The 19,910-nt window shown below is 40.2% G+C and overlaps 1 protein-coding gene and 1 long non-coding RNA gene across 2 annotated transcripts in view; one reads left to right on the top strand and one right to left on the bottom strand.

Annotated features, from left to right (window-relative positions):
- The first annotated feature begins 2,212 nt into the window (after positions 1-2,212).
- Positions 2,213-3,038, top strand: LOC140679427 (uncharacterized). Its single transcript, XR_012050837.1, has 3 exons — positions 2,213-2,586; positions 2,693-2,851; positions 2,904-3,038. It is a non-coding gene; the product is annotated as an uncharacterized lncRNA (long non-coding RNA).
- The window catches only part of scg3 (secretogranin III), a 37,325-nt gene continuing 19,998 nt past the window's right edge, over positions 2,584-19,910 (bottom strand). Inside the window, exons 9-12 of the mRNA XM_072914809.1 lie at positions 14,634-14,708; positions 11,980-12,096; positions 7,517-7,606; positions 2,584-3,076 (exon numbers count right to left, since the gene is read on the bottom strand). Of these exons, the coding sequence (XP_072770910.1) occupies positions 2,958-3,076; positions 7,517-7,606; positions 11,980-12,096; positions 14,634-14,708 (401 nt within the window). The 3' untranslated portion in view covers positions 2,584-2,957. The remainder of the gene's footprint in view (positions 3,077-7,516; positions 7,607-11,979; positions 12,097-14,633; positions 14,709-19,910) is intronic.

The following is a 19,910-nucleotide window of genomic DNA, read 5'->3' as shown; positions in this document are numbered from 1 at the left end:
GGATAGGGATGATGTCACGGTTCTCAGGATGAAGGATGAGGTCACGTACTAGGGATAGGGATTATGTCACGGTTCTAGGGATGGAGGATGAGGTCAGGTTCAAGGGCTAGAGGAGGAGGGGATTTTAGGGATGGAGGATGAGGTCAGGGTCTAGGGATAGAGAAGGAGGGGATTCTAGGGATAGAGGATGAGGTCAGTTTCAAGGGCTAGAGGAGGAGTGGATTCTAGGGATAGAAGAGGAGGGGATTCTAGGGATGGAGGATGACGTCACGGTTCTAGGGATAGAGAAAGAGGTCACGGTTCTAGGGATGGAGGAGAAGGTACGTTCTCGGGATGAAGATGATGTCACGTTGTAAGGATAGGGATGATGTCATGGTACTTGGGATGGAGGATGAGGTCACGGATCCGAGGATAGGGATGATGTCACGGTTCTCAGGATGAAGGATGAGGTCACGTACTAGGGATAGGGATTATGTCACGGTTCTTGGGATGGAGGATGAGGTCAGGTTCAAGGGCTAGAGGAGGAGGGGATTTTAGGGATGGAGGATGAGGTCAGGGTCTAGGGATAGTGAAGGAGGGGATTCTAGGGATGGAGGATGAGGTCAGTTTCAAGGGCTAGAGGAGGAGTGGATTCTAGGGATAGAAGAGGAGGGGATTCTAGGGATGGAGGATGACGCCACGGTTCTAGGGATAGAGAAAGAGGTCACGGTTCTAGGGATGGAGGAGAAGGTACGTTCTCGGGATGAAGATGATGTCACGTTGTAAGGATAGGGATGATGTCATGGTACTTGGGATGGAGGATGAGGTCACGGATCTGAGGATAGGGATGATGTCACGGTTCTCAGGATGAAGGAAGAGGTCACGTACTAGGGATAGGGATTATGTCACGGTTCTAGGGATGGAGGATGAGGTCAGGTTCAAGGGCTAGAGGAGGAGGGGATTTTAGGGATGGAGGATGAGGTCAGGGTCCAGGGATAGAGAAGGAGGGGATTCTAGGGATGGAGGATGAGATCAGTTTCAAGGGCTAGAGGAGGAGTGGATTCTAGGGATAGAAGAGGAGGGGATTCTAGGGATGGAGGATGACGTCACAGTTCTAGGGATAGAGAGAGAGGTCACGGTTCTAGGGATGGAGGAGAAGGTACGTTCTCGGGATGAAGATGATGTCACGTTGTAAGGATAGGGATGATGTCATGGTACTTGGGATGGAGGATGAGGTCACGGATCTGAGGATAGGGATGATGTCACGGTTCTCAGGATGAAGGATGAGGTCACGTACTAGGGATAGGGATTATGTCACGGTTCTAGGGATGGAGGATGAGGTCAGGTTCAAAGGCTAGAGGAGGAGGGGATTTTAGGGATGGAGGATGAGGTCAGGGTCCAGGGATAGAGAAGGAGGGGATTCTAGGGATGGAGGATGAGGTCAGTTTCAAGGGCTAGAGGAGGAGTGGATTCTAGGGATAGAAGAGGAGGGGATTCTAGGGATGGAGGATGACGTCACGGTTCTAGGGATAGAGAAAGAGGTCACGGTTCTAGGGATGGAGGAGAAGGTACATTCTCGGGATGAAGATGATGTCACGTTGTAAGGATAGGGGTGATGTCATGGTACTTGGGATGGAGGATGAGGTCACGGATCTGAGGATAGGGATGATGTCACGGTTCTCAGGATGAAGGATGAGGTCACGTACTAGGGATAGGGATTATGTCACGGTTCTTGGGATGGAGGATGAGGTCAGGTTCAAGGGCTAGAGGAGGAGGGGATTTTAGGGATGGAGGATGAGGTCAGGGTCTAGGGATAGAGAAGGAGGGGATTCTAGGGATGGAGGATGAGGTCAGTTTCAAGGGCTAGAGGAGGAGTGGATTCTAGGGATAGAAGAGGAGGGGATTCTAGGGATGGAGGATGACGTCACGGTTCTAGGGATAGAGAAAGAGGTCACGGTTCTAGGGATGGAGGGGAAGGTACGTTCTCGGGATGAAGATGATGTCACGTTGTAAGGATAGGGATGATGTCATGGTACTTGGGATGGAGGATGAGGTCACGGATCTGAGGATAGGGATGATGTCACGGTTCTCAGGATGAAGGATGAGGTCACGTACTAGGGATAGGGATTATGTCACGGTTCTAGGGATGGAGAATGAGGTCACGGTTCTAGGGATGGAGGAGAAGGTACGTTCTCGGGATGAAGATGATGTCACGTTGTAAGGATAGGGATGATGTCATGGTACTTGGGATGGAGGATGAGGTCACGGATCTGAGGAAAGGGATGATGTCACGGTTCTCAGGATGAAGGATGAGGTCACGTACTAGGGATAGGGATTACGTCACGGTTCTAGGGATGGAGGATGAGGTCACGGTGCTGGGGATGGAGAATGAGGTCATGGTTTTAGGGATGGAAGATGAGGTCATGGATATAAGGATAGGGATGATGTCGCAGTTTTTGGGATAGAGGATGAGGTCACGGTTCTAGGGATGGAGGATGAGGTCACGGTTCTAGTGATGGAGAATGAGCTCACGTTCCAGGGATGGAGGATGAGGTCACGGTTCTAGGAATGGAGGATGAGGTCACGGGCCTAGGGATGGAGGATGAGGTCATGTTCTAGGGATGGAGAATGAGGTCACTGTACTAGGGATGGCGTATGAGGTCACGGTTCTAGGGCTGGAGGATGAAGACACGTTCTAGGGATGGAGGATGAGGTCACGGTTATAGGGATGGAGGATGAGGTCACGGTTCTAGAGATGAGGATGAGGAAACGGTTCTAAGGATAGGGATTATGTCACGGTAGTAGGGATGGAGGATGAGGTCACCATTCTAGGGACAGGCATTATGTTACGGTTGTAGGGATGGAGGAGGAGGTCACGGTTCTAGGGATAGGGATTATGTCACAGTTGTGGGATGGAGGAGGAGGTCACTGTCCTAGGGATAGGGATTATGTCACGGTTCTAGGGATGGAGGAGGAGGTCACAGGCTGCTGTAGATTCTCTTGATGGTGTCTCCCTCGTCCTTGGCGATGATTCCCTTGTCAATGTAAGAGTCCACTTGCTGGTCCATGAAGTCCTTCAGTTTGGACAAGTCATAGTCTGCACCACAAAGAATTTGTGTTAACTTCTTGAATAGTCCAAGTCCAACAAACACCCACAGTGCCACCTTCCATGCCAACCATGAACATACCAGTGCCACCTACCATGCCAACCATGAACATACCAGTGCCACCTACCATGCCAACCATGAACATACCAGTGCCACCTACCATGCCAACCATGAACATAATAGTGCCACCTACCATGCCAACCATGAACATACCAGTGCCACCTACCATGCCAACCATGAACATAATAGTGCCACCTTCCATGCCAACCATGAACATACCAGTGCCGCCTACCATGCCAACCATGAACATACCAGTGCCACCTACCATTCCAACCATGAACATACCAGTGCCACCTACCATGCCAACCATGAACATACTAGTGCCACCTACCATGCCAACCATGAACATACTAGTGCCACCTACCATGCCAACCATGAACTTACCAGTGCCACCTACAATTCCAACCATGAACATACCAGTGCCACCTACCATTCCAACCATGAACATACCAGTGCCGCCTACCATTCCAACCATGAACATACCAGTGCCGCCTACCATGCCAACCATGAACATACCAGTGCCACCTACCATTCCAACCATGAACATACCAGTGCCACCTACCATGCCAACCATGAACATACTAGTGCCACCTACCATGCCAACCATGAACATACTAGTGCCACCTACCATGCCAACCATGAACTTACCAGTGCCACCTACCATTCCAACCATGAACATACCAGTGCCGCCTACCATTCCAACCATGAACATACCAGTGCCACCTACCATTCCAACCATGAACATACCAGTGCCACCTACCATGCCAACCATGAACATACTAGTGCCACCTACCATGCCAACCATGAACATACTAGTGCCACCTACCATGCCAACCATGAACTTACCAGTGCCACCTACCATTCCAACCATGAACATACCAGTGCCGCCTACCATTCCAACCATGAACATACCAGTGCCGCCTACCATGCCAACCATGAACATACCAGTGCCACCTACCATTCCAACCATGAACATACCAGTGCCACCTACCATGCCAACCATGAACATACTAGTGCCACCTACCATGCCAACCATGAACATACCAGTGCCACCTACCATGCCAACCATGAACATACTAGTGCCACCTACCATGCCAACCATGAACTTACCAGTGCCACCTATCATGCCAACCATGAACATACCAGTGCCACCTATCATCATACTTGCCAACCCTCCCGATTTTTCCGGGAGACTCCCGAATTTCAGTGCCCCCTCCCGAATTTCTCCCGATTTTCACCCGGACAACAATATCGAGGGTGTGCCGTGATGGCACTGCCTTTAGCGTCCTCTACAACCTGTCGTTGCGTCCGTGTGCCGGCCCAGTCACATGTTGTATGTGGCTTCTACAGACACACATAAGTCACTGCAAGACATACTTGATCAACAGCCATACAGGTCACACTGAGGGTGGCCGTATAAACAACTTTAACACTTGCTACAAATATGCGCCACACTGTGAACCCACACCAAACAAGAATGACAAAAACATTTCGGGAGAACATCCGCACTGTAACACAACAAAAACGCAACAGAACAAATACCCAGAATCCCTTGCAGCCCTGACTCTTCCGGGATGCTACAATATACACCCCGGCTACCACCAAACCCCATCCCCCCACACAATATTTACTAACAATCAAGTCAACAATATTTACTGTCAATCATGTCAACAATATTTACTAACAATCAAGTCAACAATATTTACTGTCAATCATGTCAACAATATTTACTGTCAATCATGTCAACAATATTGTCAACAATATTTACTAACAATCAAGTCAACAATATTTACTAACAATCAAGTCAACAATATTTACTGTCAATCATGTCAACAATATTTACTGTCAATCATGTCAACAATATTTACTGTCAATCAAGTCAACAATATTTACTAACAATGAAGTCAACAATATTTACTGTCAATCAAGTCAACAATATTTACTAACAATCAAGTCAACAATATTTACTGTCAATCATGTCAACAATATTGTCAACAATATTTACTAACAATCAAGTCAACAATATTTACTAACAATCAAGTCAACAATATTTACTAACAATCAAGTCAACAATATTTACTAACAATCAAGTCAACAATATTTACTGTCAATCATGTCAACAATATTTACTAACAATCAAGTCAACAATATTTACTGTCAATCATGTCAACAATATTTACTGTCAATCATGTCAACAATATTGTCAACAATATTTACTAACAATCAAGTCAACAATATTTACTAACAATCAAGTCAACAATATTTACTGTCAATCATGTCAACAATATTTACTGTCAATCATGTCAACAATATTTACTGTCAATCAAGTCAACAATATTTACTAACAATGAAGTCAACAATATTTACTGTCAATCAAGTCAACAATATTTACTAACAATCAAGTCAACAATATTTACTGTCAATCATGTCAACAATATTGTCAACAATATTTACTAACAATCAAGTCAACAATATTTACTAACAATCAAGTCAACAATATTTACTAACAATCAAGTCAACAATATTTACTAACAATCAAGTCAACAATATTTACTAACAATCAAGTCAACAATATTTACTGTCAATCATGTCAACAATATTTACTAACAATCAAGTCAACAATATTTACTGTCAATCATGTCAACAATATTGTCAACAATATTTACTAACAATCAAGTCAACAATATTTACTAACAATCAAGTCAACAATATTTACTAACAATCAAGTCAACAATATTTACTGTCAATCATGTCAACAATATTTACTGTCAATCATGTCAACAATATTTACTGTCAATCAAGTCAACAATATTTACTGTCAATCATGTCAACAATATTGTCAACAATATTTACTAACAATCAAGTCAACAATATTTACTGTCAATCATGTCGACAATATTTACTGTCAATCATGTCAACAACATTTACTAACAATCAAGTCAACAATATTTACTGTCAATCATGTCAACAATATTTACTGTCAATCATGTCAACAATATTTACTAACAATCATGTCAACAATATTTACTGTCAATCAAGTCAACAATATTTACTAACAATCAAGTCAACAATATTTACTGTCAATCATGTCAACAATATTTACTGTCAATCAAGTCAACAATATTTACTAACAATCAAGTCAACAATATTTACTAACAATCAAGTCAACAATATTTACTGTCAATCATGTCAACAATATTTACTGTCAATCATGTCAACAATATTTACTAACAATCAAGTCAACAATATTTACTAACAATCAAGTCAACAATATTTACTGTCAATCATGTCAACAATATTTACTGTCAATCAAGTCAACAATATTTACTAACAATCAAGTCAACAATATTTACTGTCAATCAAGTCAACAATATTTACTAACAATCAAGTCAACAATATTTACTGTCAATCATGTCAACAATATTTACTGTCAATCAAGTCAACAATATTTACTAACAATCAAGTCAACAATATTTACTGTCAATCAAGTCAACAATATTTACTGTCAATCATGTCAACAATATTTACTAACAATCATGTCAACAATATTTACTAACAATCATGTCAACAATATTTCCTGTCAATCAAGTCAACAATATTTACTAACAATCAAGTCAACAATATTTCCTGTCAATCATGTCAACAATATTTCCTGTCAATCATGTCTGCTTCAGTCCATCTGGCCTGAGACCAAAGGACAACAAAAGTAGGAAGTGACATCTGCTCTGCTGCCTAATCTGGCAGGTGTAGGCCTGAACACACACACACACACACACACACACACACACACACACACACACACACACACACACACACACACACACACACACACACACACACACACACACACACACACACACGCACGCACGCACGCACACATTTCCTGCTGACATTGTCCTCATGAACAAACACAATAAAGAGTTTTTATGCCACTGGCTCGGGGCAAAAAGGCTTTTTGTTTGATTACTTGATTACTTTCATGCACTAAGTACACTTGCCTTCACTTAAGTACACTTAGTGAATGATATTTATCTAGTGACTCAAAGCACTTTTACAAAGTGAAATTCCAGTTAGAGCAGTGTGACTGGTACTGGGAGCAGGTGGGTCAAGTGCCTTGCCCAAAGACACAACGGCAGTGACTAGGATGGCGGAAGCGGGGATCGAACCTGTAACTCTCGAGTTGTTGGCACCACCGCTCTACCAACCAAGCCACGCCGCCCCGTACTTAGGTACACTTAACTTCACTTAGGTACCCTAAGTTACACTTAGTACACTTAGGTACATATAGGATCTCTTAGATACCCTTAAGTAAACTTGTGGTTCCTCCATACCAACATGACTTCCATCTCTCACCTGACTTCCACACCTACCTTCTTTGCCTTCTTCCTTGTTGTGCTTCTTCAGCCATTCAATGTTCTTCCTGATGGCCTCCAAGTAGGTCTGCGACTTGCCAGGCCCGTCTGAGGAGCAGACAAACACGTACCAAAATGAAATTAAGAACCTTGATTGAACTTGATTGAACAGTGTTGTTTTTAGGAAGATACCATAACAACAACAATAATATGTATCTGCAATAAAGATCACCCAGATAATAAGGATATCAAGTGTGGTGTTCAGGGATATCGGACTGTCTGATTGTGGCGGTCCGCTCCCTGTATGATCAGTGTCAGAGCTTGGTCCGCATTGCCGGCAGTAAGTCGGACACGTTTCCAGTGAGGGTTGGACTCCGCCAAGGCTGCCCTTTGTCACCCATTCTGTTCATAACCTTTATGGACAGAATTTGTAGGCGCAGTCAAGGCGTTGAGGGGATCTGGTTTGGTGGCTGCAGGAATAGGTCTCTGCTTTTTGCAGATGATGTGGTCCTGATGGCTTCATCTGGCCAGGATCTTCAGCTCTCGCTGGATCGGTTCGCAGCCGAGTGTGAAGCGACTGGGATGAGAATCAGCACCTCCAAGTCCGAGTCCATGGTTCTCGCCCGGAAAAGGGTGGAATGCCATCTTCGGGTTGGGGAGGAGACCCTGCCCCAAGTGGAGGAGTTCAAGTACCTCGGAGTCTTGTTCACGAGTGAGGGAAGAGTGGATCGTGAGATCGACAGGCGGATCGGTGCGGCATCTTCAGTAATGCGGACGCTGTATCGATCCGTTGTGGTGAAGAAGGAGCTGAGCCGGAAGGCAAAGCTCTCAATTTACCGGTCGATCTACGTTCCCATCCTCACCTATGGTCATGAGCTTTGGGTTATGACCGAAAGGACAAGATCACGGGTACAAGCGGCCGAAATGAGTTTCCTCCGCCGGGTGGCAGGGCTCTCCTTTAGAGATAGGGTGAGAAGCTCTGTCATCCGGGGAGAGCTCAAAGTAAAGCCGCTGCTCCTCCACATCGAGAGGAGCCAGATGAGGTGGTTCGGGCATCTGGTCAGGATGCCACCCGATCGCCTCCCTCGGGAGGTGTTTAGGGCACGTCCGACCGGTAGGAGGCCACAGGGAAGACCCAGGACACGCTGGGAAGACTATGTCTCCCGGCTGGCCTGGGAACGCCTCGGGATCCCCCGGGAGGAGCTGGACGAAGTGGCTGGGGAGAGGGAAGTCTGGGCTTCCCTGCTTAGGCTGCTGCCCCCCGCGACCCGACCTCGGATAAGCGGAAGAAGATGGATGGATGGATGGGTTCAGGGACAGGAAATAGTCAACTGGGCTACTTCTGGACCAATAATGATATAAAGTGTGGTGTTCAGGGACAGCTTAATGGACTGGCCTACTTCAGCAGCAATAATCTCCTATGCTGGGATTCATAGATGTCCTGATGAGAATCTGAGACTAAAGTGAACCTGTATCAATTCTAGTAACATTCTCAAAGGTACTGGAGAGGGTTGTAGACAACAAACTAAGAGGATCAAAGGTACTGGAGAGGGTTGTAGACAACAGACTAAGAGGATCAAAGGTACTGGAGAGGGTTGTAGACAACAGACTAAGAGGATCAAAGGTAATCCACAGGGTTGTAGACAATCAAAGGTACTCCAGAGGGTTGTAGACAACAGACTAAGAGGATCAAAGGTACTCCAGAGGGTTGTAGACAACAGACTAAGAGGATCATAGGTACTCCAGAGGGTTGTAGACAACAGACTAAGAGGATCAAAGGTACTCCAGAGGGTTGTAGACAACACACTCAACAGACTAAGAGGATCAAAGGTACTCCAGAGGGTTATAGACAACAAACTAACAACAAACTCAACAGACTAAGAGGATCAAAGGTACTCCAGAGGGTTGTAGACAACAGACTAAGAGGATCAAAGGTACTCAAGAGGGTTGTAGACAACAGACTAAGATTATCAAATACTCCAGAGGGTTGTAGACAACAGACTAAGAGGATCATAGGTACTCCAGAGGGTTGTAGACAACAGACTAAGAGGATCAAAGGTACTCCAGAGGGTTGTAGACAACACACTCAACAGACTAAGAGGATCAAAGGTACTCCAGAGGGTGATAGACAACAAACTAACAACAAACTCAACAGACTAAGAGGATCAAAGGTACTCCAGAGGGTTGTAGACAACAGACTAAGAGGATCAAAGGTACTCAAGAGGGTTGTAGAAAACAGACTAAGATTATCAAAGGTACTCCAGAGGGTTGTATACAAGACTAAAAGGATCAAAGGTACTCCAGAGGGTTGTATACAACAGACTAAGAAGATCAAAGGTACGCCAGACGGTTGTATACAACAGACTAAGAAGATCAAAGGTACACCAGAGGGTTGTAGACAACAGACTAAGAGGATCAAAGGTACTCAAGAGGGTTGTAGACAACAGACTAAGATTATCAAAGGTACTCCAGAGGGTTGTAGACAACAGACTAAGAGGATCAAAGGTACTGGAGAGGGTTGTATACAAGACTAAAAGGATCAAAGGTACTCCAGAGGGTTGTATACAACAGACTAAGAGGATCAAAAGTACTCCAGACGGCTGTATACAACAGACTAAGAGGATCAAAGGTACACCAGAGGGTTGTAGACAACAGACTAAGAGGATCAAAGGTACTCAAGAGGGTTGTAGACAACACACTAAGATTATCAAAGGTACTCCAGAGGGTTGTAGACAAGACTAAGAGGATCAAAGGTACTCCAGAGGGTTGTATACAAGACTAAAAGGATCAAAGGTACTCCAGAGGGTTGTATACAACAGACTAAGAGGATCAAAGGTACACCAGAGGGTTGTATACAACAGACTAAGAGGATCAAAGGTACTCCAGACGGTTGTATACAACAGACTAAGAAGATCAAAGGTACACCAGAGGGTTGCATACAATAGACTAAGAGGATCAAAGGTACTCCACAGGGTTGTAGACAACAGACTAAGAGGATCAAAGGTACTGGGGAGGGTTGTATACAACAGACTAAGAGGATCAAAGGTTCTCCAGATGTAGGTGTCACTGACGGCAGGTGAACATCAGATCTAGGTGTCATTGATGGCAGGTGAACATCAGACATCAGGTGAACATCAGATCTAGGTGTCACTGACATCAGGTGAACATCAGAACTAGGTGTCCCTGACATCAGGTGAACATCAGAACTAGGTGTCACTGACATCAGGTGAACATCAGAACTAGGTGTCACTGACATCAGGTGAACATCAGAACTAGGTGTCACTGACATCAGGTGAACATCAGAACTAGGTGTCACTGACATCAGGTGAACATCAGAACTAGGTGTCACTGACATCAGGTGAACATCAGATCTAGGTGTCACTGACATCAGGTGAACATCAGAACTAGGTGTCACTGACATCAGGTGAACATCAGATCTAGGTGTCACTGACATCAGGTGAACATCAGATCTAGGTGTCACTGACATCAGGTGAACATCAGATCTAGGTGTCACTGACATCAGGTGAACATCAGATCTAGGCGTCACTGACATCAGGTGAACATCAGATCTAGGTGTCACTGACATCAGGTGAACATCAGAACTAGGTGTCACTGACATCAGGTGAACATCAGATCTAGGTGTCACTGACATCAGGTGAACATCAGATCTAGGTGTCACTGACATCAGGTGAACATCAGATCTAGGTGTCACTGACATCAGGTGAACATCAGATCTAGGTGTCACTGACATCAGGTGAACATCAGATCTAGGTGTCACTGACATCAGGTGAACATCAGATCTAGGTGTCACTGACATCAGGTGAACATCAGATCTAGGTGTCACTGACATCAGGTGAACATCAGAACTAAGTGTCACTGACATCAGGTGAACATCAGATCTAGGTGTCACTGACATCAGGTGAACATCAGATCTAGGTGTCACTGACATCAGGTGAACATCAGATCTAGGTGTCACTGACATCAGGTGAACATCAGAACTAAGTGTCACTGACATCAGGTGAACATCAGATCTAGGTGTCACTGTTATGTCAGACCCACTCGACATCCATTGCATTCGGTCTCCCCTAGAGGGGGGGGGGGGGTTACCCACTAATGCGGTCCTCTCCAAGGTTTCTCATAGTCATTCACATCGACGTCCCACTGGGGTGAGTTTTTCCTTGCCCTTATGTGGGCTCTGTACCGAGGATGTGGTTGTGGCTTGTGCAGCCCTTTGAGACACTTGTGATTTAGGGCTATATAAATAAACATTGATTGATTGATTGATCAACTTGTAGACTGACGGGTAGACTAATTGGTAGACCAATTGGTAGACTAACTGGTAGACCAACTGGTGGATCAACTTGTAGACTGACGGGTAGACTAACTGCTAGACAGACTGCTAGACAGACTGGTAAACCAACTGGTAGATCAACTTGTAGAGTGACGGGTAGACTAACTGCTAGACAGACTGGTAGACTAACTGGTATGACTTGTAGATGGCTGATCCTCCTTGGTGGAGTCCTCCAGGTTCTCATACTCCTTCTGCATCTTGGAAGCCTTGGCCTTCGTGTTGTCATCCTCGTCCAAATTCTTTCCAACTGTCAAGAAGTGCAAGACTACTTGAAGCAACTTAACGTAACTTAATACAACGTAACGTAACAATTTAACCTAACGTAACAATACAACATATCAAAACTTAATGCAACATAACGTGACTAATTGCAATGTAACGCAACTAAATGATAAATAATGTAACTAATTGCAATGTAACGTAACTTAATGATACATAACGTAACTAATTGCAATGTAACGCAACTAAATGATACATAACGTAACTAATTGCAATGTAACGTAACTTAATGATACATAACGTAACTAATTGCAATGTAACGTAACTTAATGATACACAACGTAACTAATTGCAATGTAACGTAACTTAATGATATATAACGTAACTTAATGCAACGTAACGTAACTTAGTACAACACAACGCGACATAATGCAGCGTAACATAACTTAATGATACATAACGTAACTAATTGAAATGTAACGTAACTTATGATACATAACGTAACTAAGTGCAACGTAACATAACGTAATTATTTGCAACGTAACGTAACTTAGTGATACATAGCTAATTGTAATGTAACGTAACTTAATGTAACGTAACTTAATGTAACGTAACTTAATGATACATAACGTTACTAATTGCAATGTAACGTAACTAAATGATACATAACGTTACTAATTGCAATGTAACGTAACTAAATGATACATAACATAACTAATTGCAATGTAACGTAACTTAATGATACGTAACGTAACTAATTGCAACTTAACGTAATTTTATGTTACATTGATTGATTGAGACTTGTATTAGTAGATTGCACAGTACAGTACATATTCCGTACAATTGACCAGTAAATGGTAACACCCCAATAAGTTTTTCCACTTGTTTAAGTCGGGGTCCACGTTAATCAATTCATAGTACAAATATATACTATCATCATAATACAGTCATCCACAAGTTAATCATCAGAGTATATACATTGAATTATTTACATTATGTACAATATTTACAATCTAACGTAACTACTTGCAACGTAAAGTAACTTGATGTTAGATAACGTAACTAATTGCAACGTAATGTAACTTAATGATACAAAACGTAACTAATTGCAACGTAACACAATTTAATGTTACATAACGCAACTACTTGCAATGTAACGTAACTTAATGATACATAACGTAACTAATTGCAATGTAATATAATTTAATGTTGAATAACATAACTAATTGCAACGTAACGTAATTTAATGTTGTATAACATAAATAATTTGTATTTACGTAACTTAATGTTAAATAACGTAACTAATTGCAACGTAACATAATTTAATGTTATATAAGGTAACTAATCGTAATGTAACGTTGCTTAATGTTAAGTAACGTAACTAATTGCTAAGTAACATAACTTAATGTTACATAACGTAACTAATTGCTACGTAACGTAACTCAATGAAACATAATGTAACTAATTGCAACGTAACTTAATGATACACAACGTAACTAATTGCAACGTAACGTAACTTAATGATACATAATGTAACTAATTGCAATGTAACGTAATTTAATGTTACATAACGTAACTAATTGCAACGTAACGTCATTTAATGTTACATAGCGTAACTACTTGCAACGTAACGTAACTTAATGTTAAATAACATAACTAATTGCAACGCAACGTAACTTAACGATACATAATGTAACTAATTGCTACGTAACGTAACTTAATGATACATAACGTAACTATTTGCAATTTAACATAATTAAATGTTACATAACTTAACTAATTGCAACGCAACGTAACGTAATTTTATGTTACACAACGTAACTACTTGCAACGTAACGTAACTTAATGTTACATAACGTAACTACTTGCAACGTAACGTAACTTAATGTTACATAACGTAACTACTTGCAACGTAACGTAACTTAATGTTAGATATTGTAACTAATTGCAACGTAACGTAACTTAATGTTACATAATGTAACTACTTGCAACGTAAGGTAATTTAATGTTACATAATGTAACTACTTGCAACGTAACTTAATGTTACATAACGTAACTACTTGCAACATAACGTAACTTAATGTTACATAACGTAACTACTTGCAACGTAACGTAACTTAATGTTACATAACGTAACTACTTGCGACGTAACGTGACTTAATGTTACATAACGTAACTACTTGCAACGTAACGTAACTTAATGTTACACAACGTAACTACTTGCAACATAACCTAACTTAATGTTACATAACGTAACTACTTGCAACGTAACGTAATTTAATGTTAGATAATGTAGCTACTTGCAACGTAACGTACCTTAATGTTACATAATGTAGCTCCTTGCAACGTAAGGTAATTTAATGTTACATAGCATAACTACTTGCAACGTAACGTAATTTAATGTTACATAATGTAACTACTTGCAACGTAAGGTAATTTAATAGTATACATAATGTAACTACTTGCAACGGAAGGTTACATTGCAACACTGCAAAGTCTTTTCAATCGACCAATTCTTCCTGGAGGAGCGATGGTCAATAATTGAAACATTTGGACTTCACCGACCTGCAAAGTCCTGAAGTCCCAGAGACTTTCCCAACTTGTTCTTAGTCTGCATGGCGATCATGGCGTCCAGATTCTCTGCAGGAAGACACACTATTGCATCATCACTTCCCTTTGAAGAATCACAATTGCATCATCACTTCACTTTAAAGAATCACTATTACATCATCACTTCACTTTGAAGAATCACTATTGCATCATCACTTCACTTTGAAGAATCACCATTGCATCATCACTTCACTTTGAAGAATCACTATTACATCATGACTTCACTTTGAAGAATCACTATTGCATCATCACTTCACTTTGAAGAATCACTATTGCATCATCACTTCACTTTGAAGAATCACTATTGCATCATCACTTCACTTTGAATAATCACTATTGCATCATCACTTCACTGTGAAGAATCACTATTACATCATCATTTCACTTTGAAGAATCACTATTGCATCATGACTTCACTTTGAAGAATTACTATTGCATCATCACTTCACTTTGAAGAATCACTATTGCATCATTACTTCACTTTGAAGAATCACTATTGCATCATCACTTCACTTTGAGGAATCACTATTGCATCATCACTTCACTTTGAAGAATCACGATTGCATCATCACTTCACTTTGACGAATCACTATTGCATCCTCACTTCACTTTGAAGAATCACTATTGCATCATCACTTCACTTTGAAGAATCACTATTGCATCATCACTTAAACTTTGAAGAATCACTATTGCATCATCACTTCACTTTGAAGAATCACTATTGCATCATCACTTCACTTTGAAGAATCACTATTGCATCATCACTTCACTTTGAAGAATCACTATTGCATCATCACTTAAACTTTGAAGAATCACTATTGCATCATCACTTCACTTTGAAGAATCACTAGGGAACATTGTCTTCATGATGAAAAGTATTTTAGTTGAGTAAGGGAACATTGTCTTCATGATGAAAAGTATTTTAGTTGAGTAAGGGAACATTGTCTTCATGATGAAAAGTATTTTAGTTGAGTAAGGGAACATTGTCTTCATGATGAAAAGTATTTTAGTTGAGTAAGGGAACATTGTCTTCATGATGAAAAGTATTTTAGTTGAGTAAGGGAACATTGTCTTCATGATGAAAAGTATTTTAGTTGAGTAAGGGAACATTGTCTTCATGATGAAAAGTATTTTAGTTGAATAAGGGAACATTGTAGCTGAGATAGGCTCCAGCGCCCCCCGCGACCCCAAAGGGAATAAGCGGTAGAAAATGGATGGATGGATGTCTTCATGATGAAAAGTATTTTAGTTGAATAAGGGAACATTGTCTTCATGATGAAAAGTATTTTAGTTGAGTAAGGGAACATTGTCTTCATGATGAAAAGTATTTTAGTTGAGTAAGGGAACATTGTCTTCATGATGAAAAGTATTTTAGTTCAGTAAGAGAACATTGTATTCATGATGAAAAGTATTTTAGTTGAGTAAGGGAACATTGTCTTCATGATGAAAAGTATTTTAGTTGAGTAAGGGAACATTGTCTTCATGATGAAAAGTATTTTAGTTGAGTAAGGGAACATTGTCTTCATGATGAAAAGTATTTTAGTTGAATAAGGGAACATTGTCTTCATGATGAAAAGTATTTTAGTTGAGTAAGGGAACATTGTCTTCATGATGAAAAGTATTTTAGTTGAGTAAGGGAACATTGTCTTCATGATGAAAAGTATTTTAGTTCAGTAAGGGAACATTGTCTTCATGATGAAAAGTATTTTAGTTGAGTAAGGGAACATTGTCTTCATGATGAAAAGTATTTTAGTTGAGTAAGGGAACATTGTCTTCATGATGAAAAGTATTTTAGTTGAGTAAGGGAACATTGTCTTCATGATGAAAAGTATTTTAGTTCAGTAAGGGAACATTGTCTTCATGATGAAAAGTATTTTAGTTGAGTAAGGGAACATTGTCTTCACGATGAAAAGTCATTTGACAAATGATGACAAAATAATAGATTGATAAATGATTAAACAAAACATTTGGTCTATATGACATTTTCTATTTTCTATAATATTGTATCTATGATAGAAAACAATATGAAGTCAAACAACTAATTGTCGACATTGTCTACATGACTATATATATAATCTATAATAGAACACTAAGTAGTGTTAAAGAACAAGTAGTCAATATAATAGTATCTATGATAGAACACTAAGTAGTGTTAAAGAACAACTTATCTATACAATATTATCTATGATAGAACACTAAGTAATGTTAAAGAACAACTTATCTATATAATATTATCTATGATAGAACACTAAGTAGTGTTAAAGAACAACTTATCTATATAATATTATCTATGATAGAACACTAAGTAGTGTTAAAGAACAACTTATCTATATAATATTATCTATGATAGAACACTAAGTAGTGTTAAAGAACAACTTATCTATATAATATTATCTATGATAGAACACTAAGTAGTGTTAAAGAACAACTTATCTATATAATATTATCTATGATAGAACACTAAGTAGTGTTAAAGAACAACTTATCTATATAATATTATCTATGATAGAACACTAAGTAGTGTTAAAGTACAACTTATCTATATAATATTATCTATGATAGAACACTAAGTAGTGTTAAAGTACAACTTATCTATATAATATTATCTATGATAGAAGACTAAGTAGTGCTAAAGTACAACTTATCTATATAATATTATCTATGATAGAACACTAAGTAGTGTTAAAGAACAACTTATCTATATAATATTATCTATGATAGAAGACTAAGTAGTGCTAAAGTACAACTTATCTATATAATATTATCTATGATAGAACACTAAGTAGTGTTAAAGAACAACTTATCTATACAATATTATCTACGATACATGATATTTTTCTTCTGTGCAGCGGACATCTTGTTTTTTAGTCCTTCTTTCTAATTAGCAGCTGGGACTCAGTCAGGTGGGCTGGTTGCTAGGCGACAGGCAATTCCCCACAAAGAAGAGGCGACAGCGTGGAAGCCCATGGTTACCATGGTTACCATGGTTACCATGGAGACGCTGACCTACGCTCGTTTGTTGTGTCGAATGACGCCAGCAGATTTGATTGTGGGGCAGCTGCTGCTCAGGTCATGTTCCAACGTCTGTTTGCTAAAACTACACCAAGACACGTGTCCCTTCTTTGTTTGCTAAAACTACACTAAGACACGTGTCCCTTCTTTGTTTGCTAAAACTACACCAAGACACGTGTCCCTTCTTTGTTTGCTAAAACTATAGGAAGACATGTGTCCCTTCTTTGTTTGCTAAAACTATAGGAAGACATGTGTCCCTTCTTTGTTTGCTAAAACTATAGGAAGACATGTGTCCCTTCTTTGTTTGCTAAAACTATAGGAAGACATGTGTCCCTTCTTTGTTTGCTAAAACTATAGGAAGACACGTGTCCCTTCTTTGTTTGCTAAAACTATAGGAAGACATGTGTCCCTTCTTTGTTTGCTAAAACTACACCAAGACACGTGTCCCTTCTTTGTTTGCTAAAACTACAGGAAGACACGTGTCCCTTCTTTGTTTGCTAAAACTATAGGAAGACATGTGTCCCTTCTTTGTTTGCTAAAACTACACCAAGACACGTGTCCCTTCTTTGTTTGCTAAAACTATAGGAAGATATGTGTCCCTTCTTTGTTTGCTAAAACTATAGGAAGACATGTGTCCCTTCTTTGTTTGCTAAAACTACACCAAGACACGTGTCCCTTCTTTGTTTGCTAAAACTACACCAAGACACGTGTCCCTTCTTTGTTTGCTAAAACTATAGGAAGACATGTGTCCCTTCTTTGTTTGCTAAAACTACACCAAGACACGTGTCCCTTCTTTGTTTGCTAAAACTATAGGAAGATATGTGTCCCTTCTTTGTTTGCTAAAACTATAGGAAGACATGTGTCCCTTCTTTGTTTGCTAAAACTACAGGAAGACATGTGTCCCTTCTTTGTTTGCTAAAACTATAGGAAGACATGTGTCCCTTCTTTGTTTGCTAAAACTATAGGAAGACATGTGTCCATTCTTTGTTTGCTAAAACTATAGGAAGACATGTGTCCCTTCTTTGTTTGCTAAAACTATAGGACGATATGTGTCCCTTCTTTGTTTGCTAAAACTATAGGAAGACACGTGTCCCTTCTTTGTTTGCTAAAACTATAGGAAGACATGTGTCCCTTCTTTGTTTGCTAAAACTATAGGGAGACATGTGTCCCTTCTTTGTTTGCTAAAACTATAGGAAGACACGTGTCCCTTCTTTGTTTGCTAAAACTATAGGAAGACACGTGTCCCTTCTTTGTGTGCTAAAACTATAGGAAGACACGTGTCCCTTATTTGTTTGCTAAAACTATAGGAAGACACGTGTCCCTTATTTGTTTGCTAAAACTATAGGAAGACATGTGTCCATTCTTTGTTTGCTAAAACTATAGGAAGACACGTGTCCATTCTTTGTTTGCTAAAACTATAGGAAGACATGTGTCCATTCTTTGTTTGCTAAAACTATAGGAAGACACGTGTCCCTTCTTTGTTTGCTAAAACTATAGGAAGACACGTGTCCATTCTTTGTTTGCTAAAACTATAGGAAGACATGTGTCCCTTCTTTGTTTGCTAAAACTACAGGAAGACATGTGTCCCTTCTTTGTTTGCTAAATCTATAGGAAGACATGTGTCCCTTCTTTGTTTGCTAAAACTATAGGAAGACATGTGTCCATTCTTTGTTTGCTAAAACTATAGGAAGACATGTGTCCCTTCTTTGTTTGCTAAAACTATAGGACGATATGTGTCCCTTCTTTGTTTGCTAAAACTATAGGAAGACACGTGTCCCTTCTTTGTTTGCTAAAACTATAGGAAGACACGTGTCCCTTCTTTGTTTTCTAAAACTATAGGAAGACACGTGTCCCTTATTTGTTTGCTAAAACTATAGGAAGACATGTGTCCATTCTTTGTTTGCTAAAACTATAGGAAGACATGTGTCCCTTCTTTGTTTGCTAAAACTATAGGAAGACATGTGTCCCTTCTTTGTTTGCTAAAACTATAGGAAGACATGTGTCCCTTCTTTGTTTGCTAAAACTATAGGAAGACATGTGTCCCTTCTTTGTTTGCTAAAACTATAGGAAGACATGTGTCCCTTCTTTGTTTGCTAAAACTATAGGAAGACATGTGTCCCTTCTTTGTTTGCTAAAACTATAGGACGACATGTGTCCCTTCTTTGTTTGCTAAAACTATAGGAAGACATGTGTCCATTCTTTGTTTGCTAAAACTATAGG

This window comes from Nerophis lumbriciformis, linkage group LG15 (assembly GCF_033978685.3).
Source record: "Nerophis lumbriciformis linkage group LG15, RoL_Nlum_v2.1, whole genome shotgun sequence".
NCBI lineage: Eukaryota > Metazoa > Chordata > Actinopteri > Syngnathiformes > Syngnathidae > Nerophis > Nerophis lumbriciformis.
This window is presented reverse-complemented; position numbering and strand designations above follow the sequence as displayed.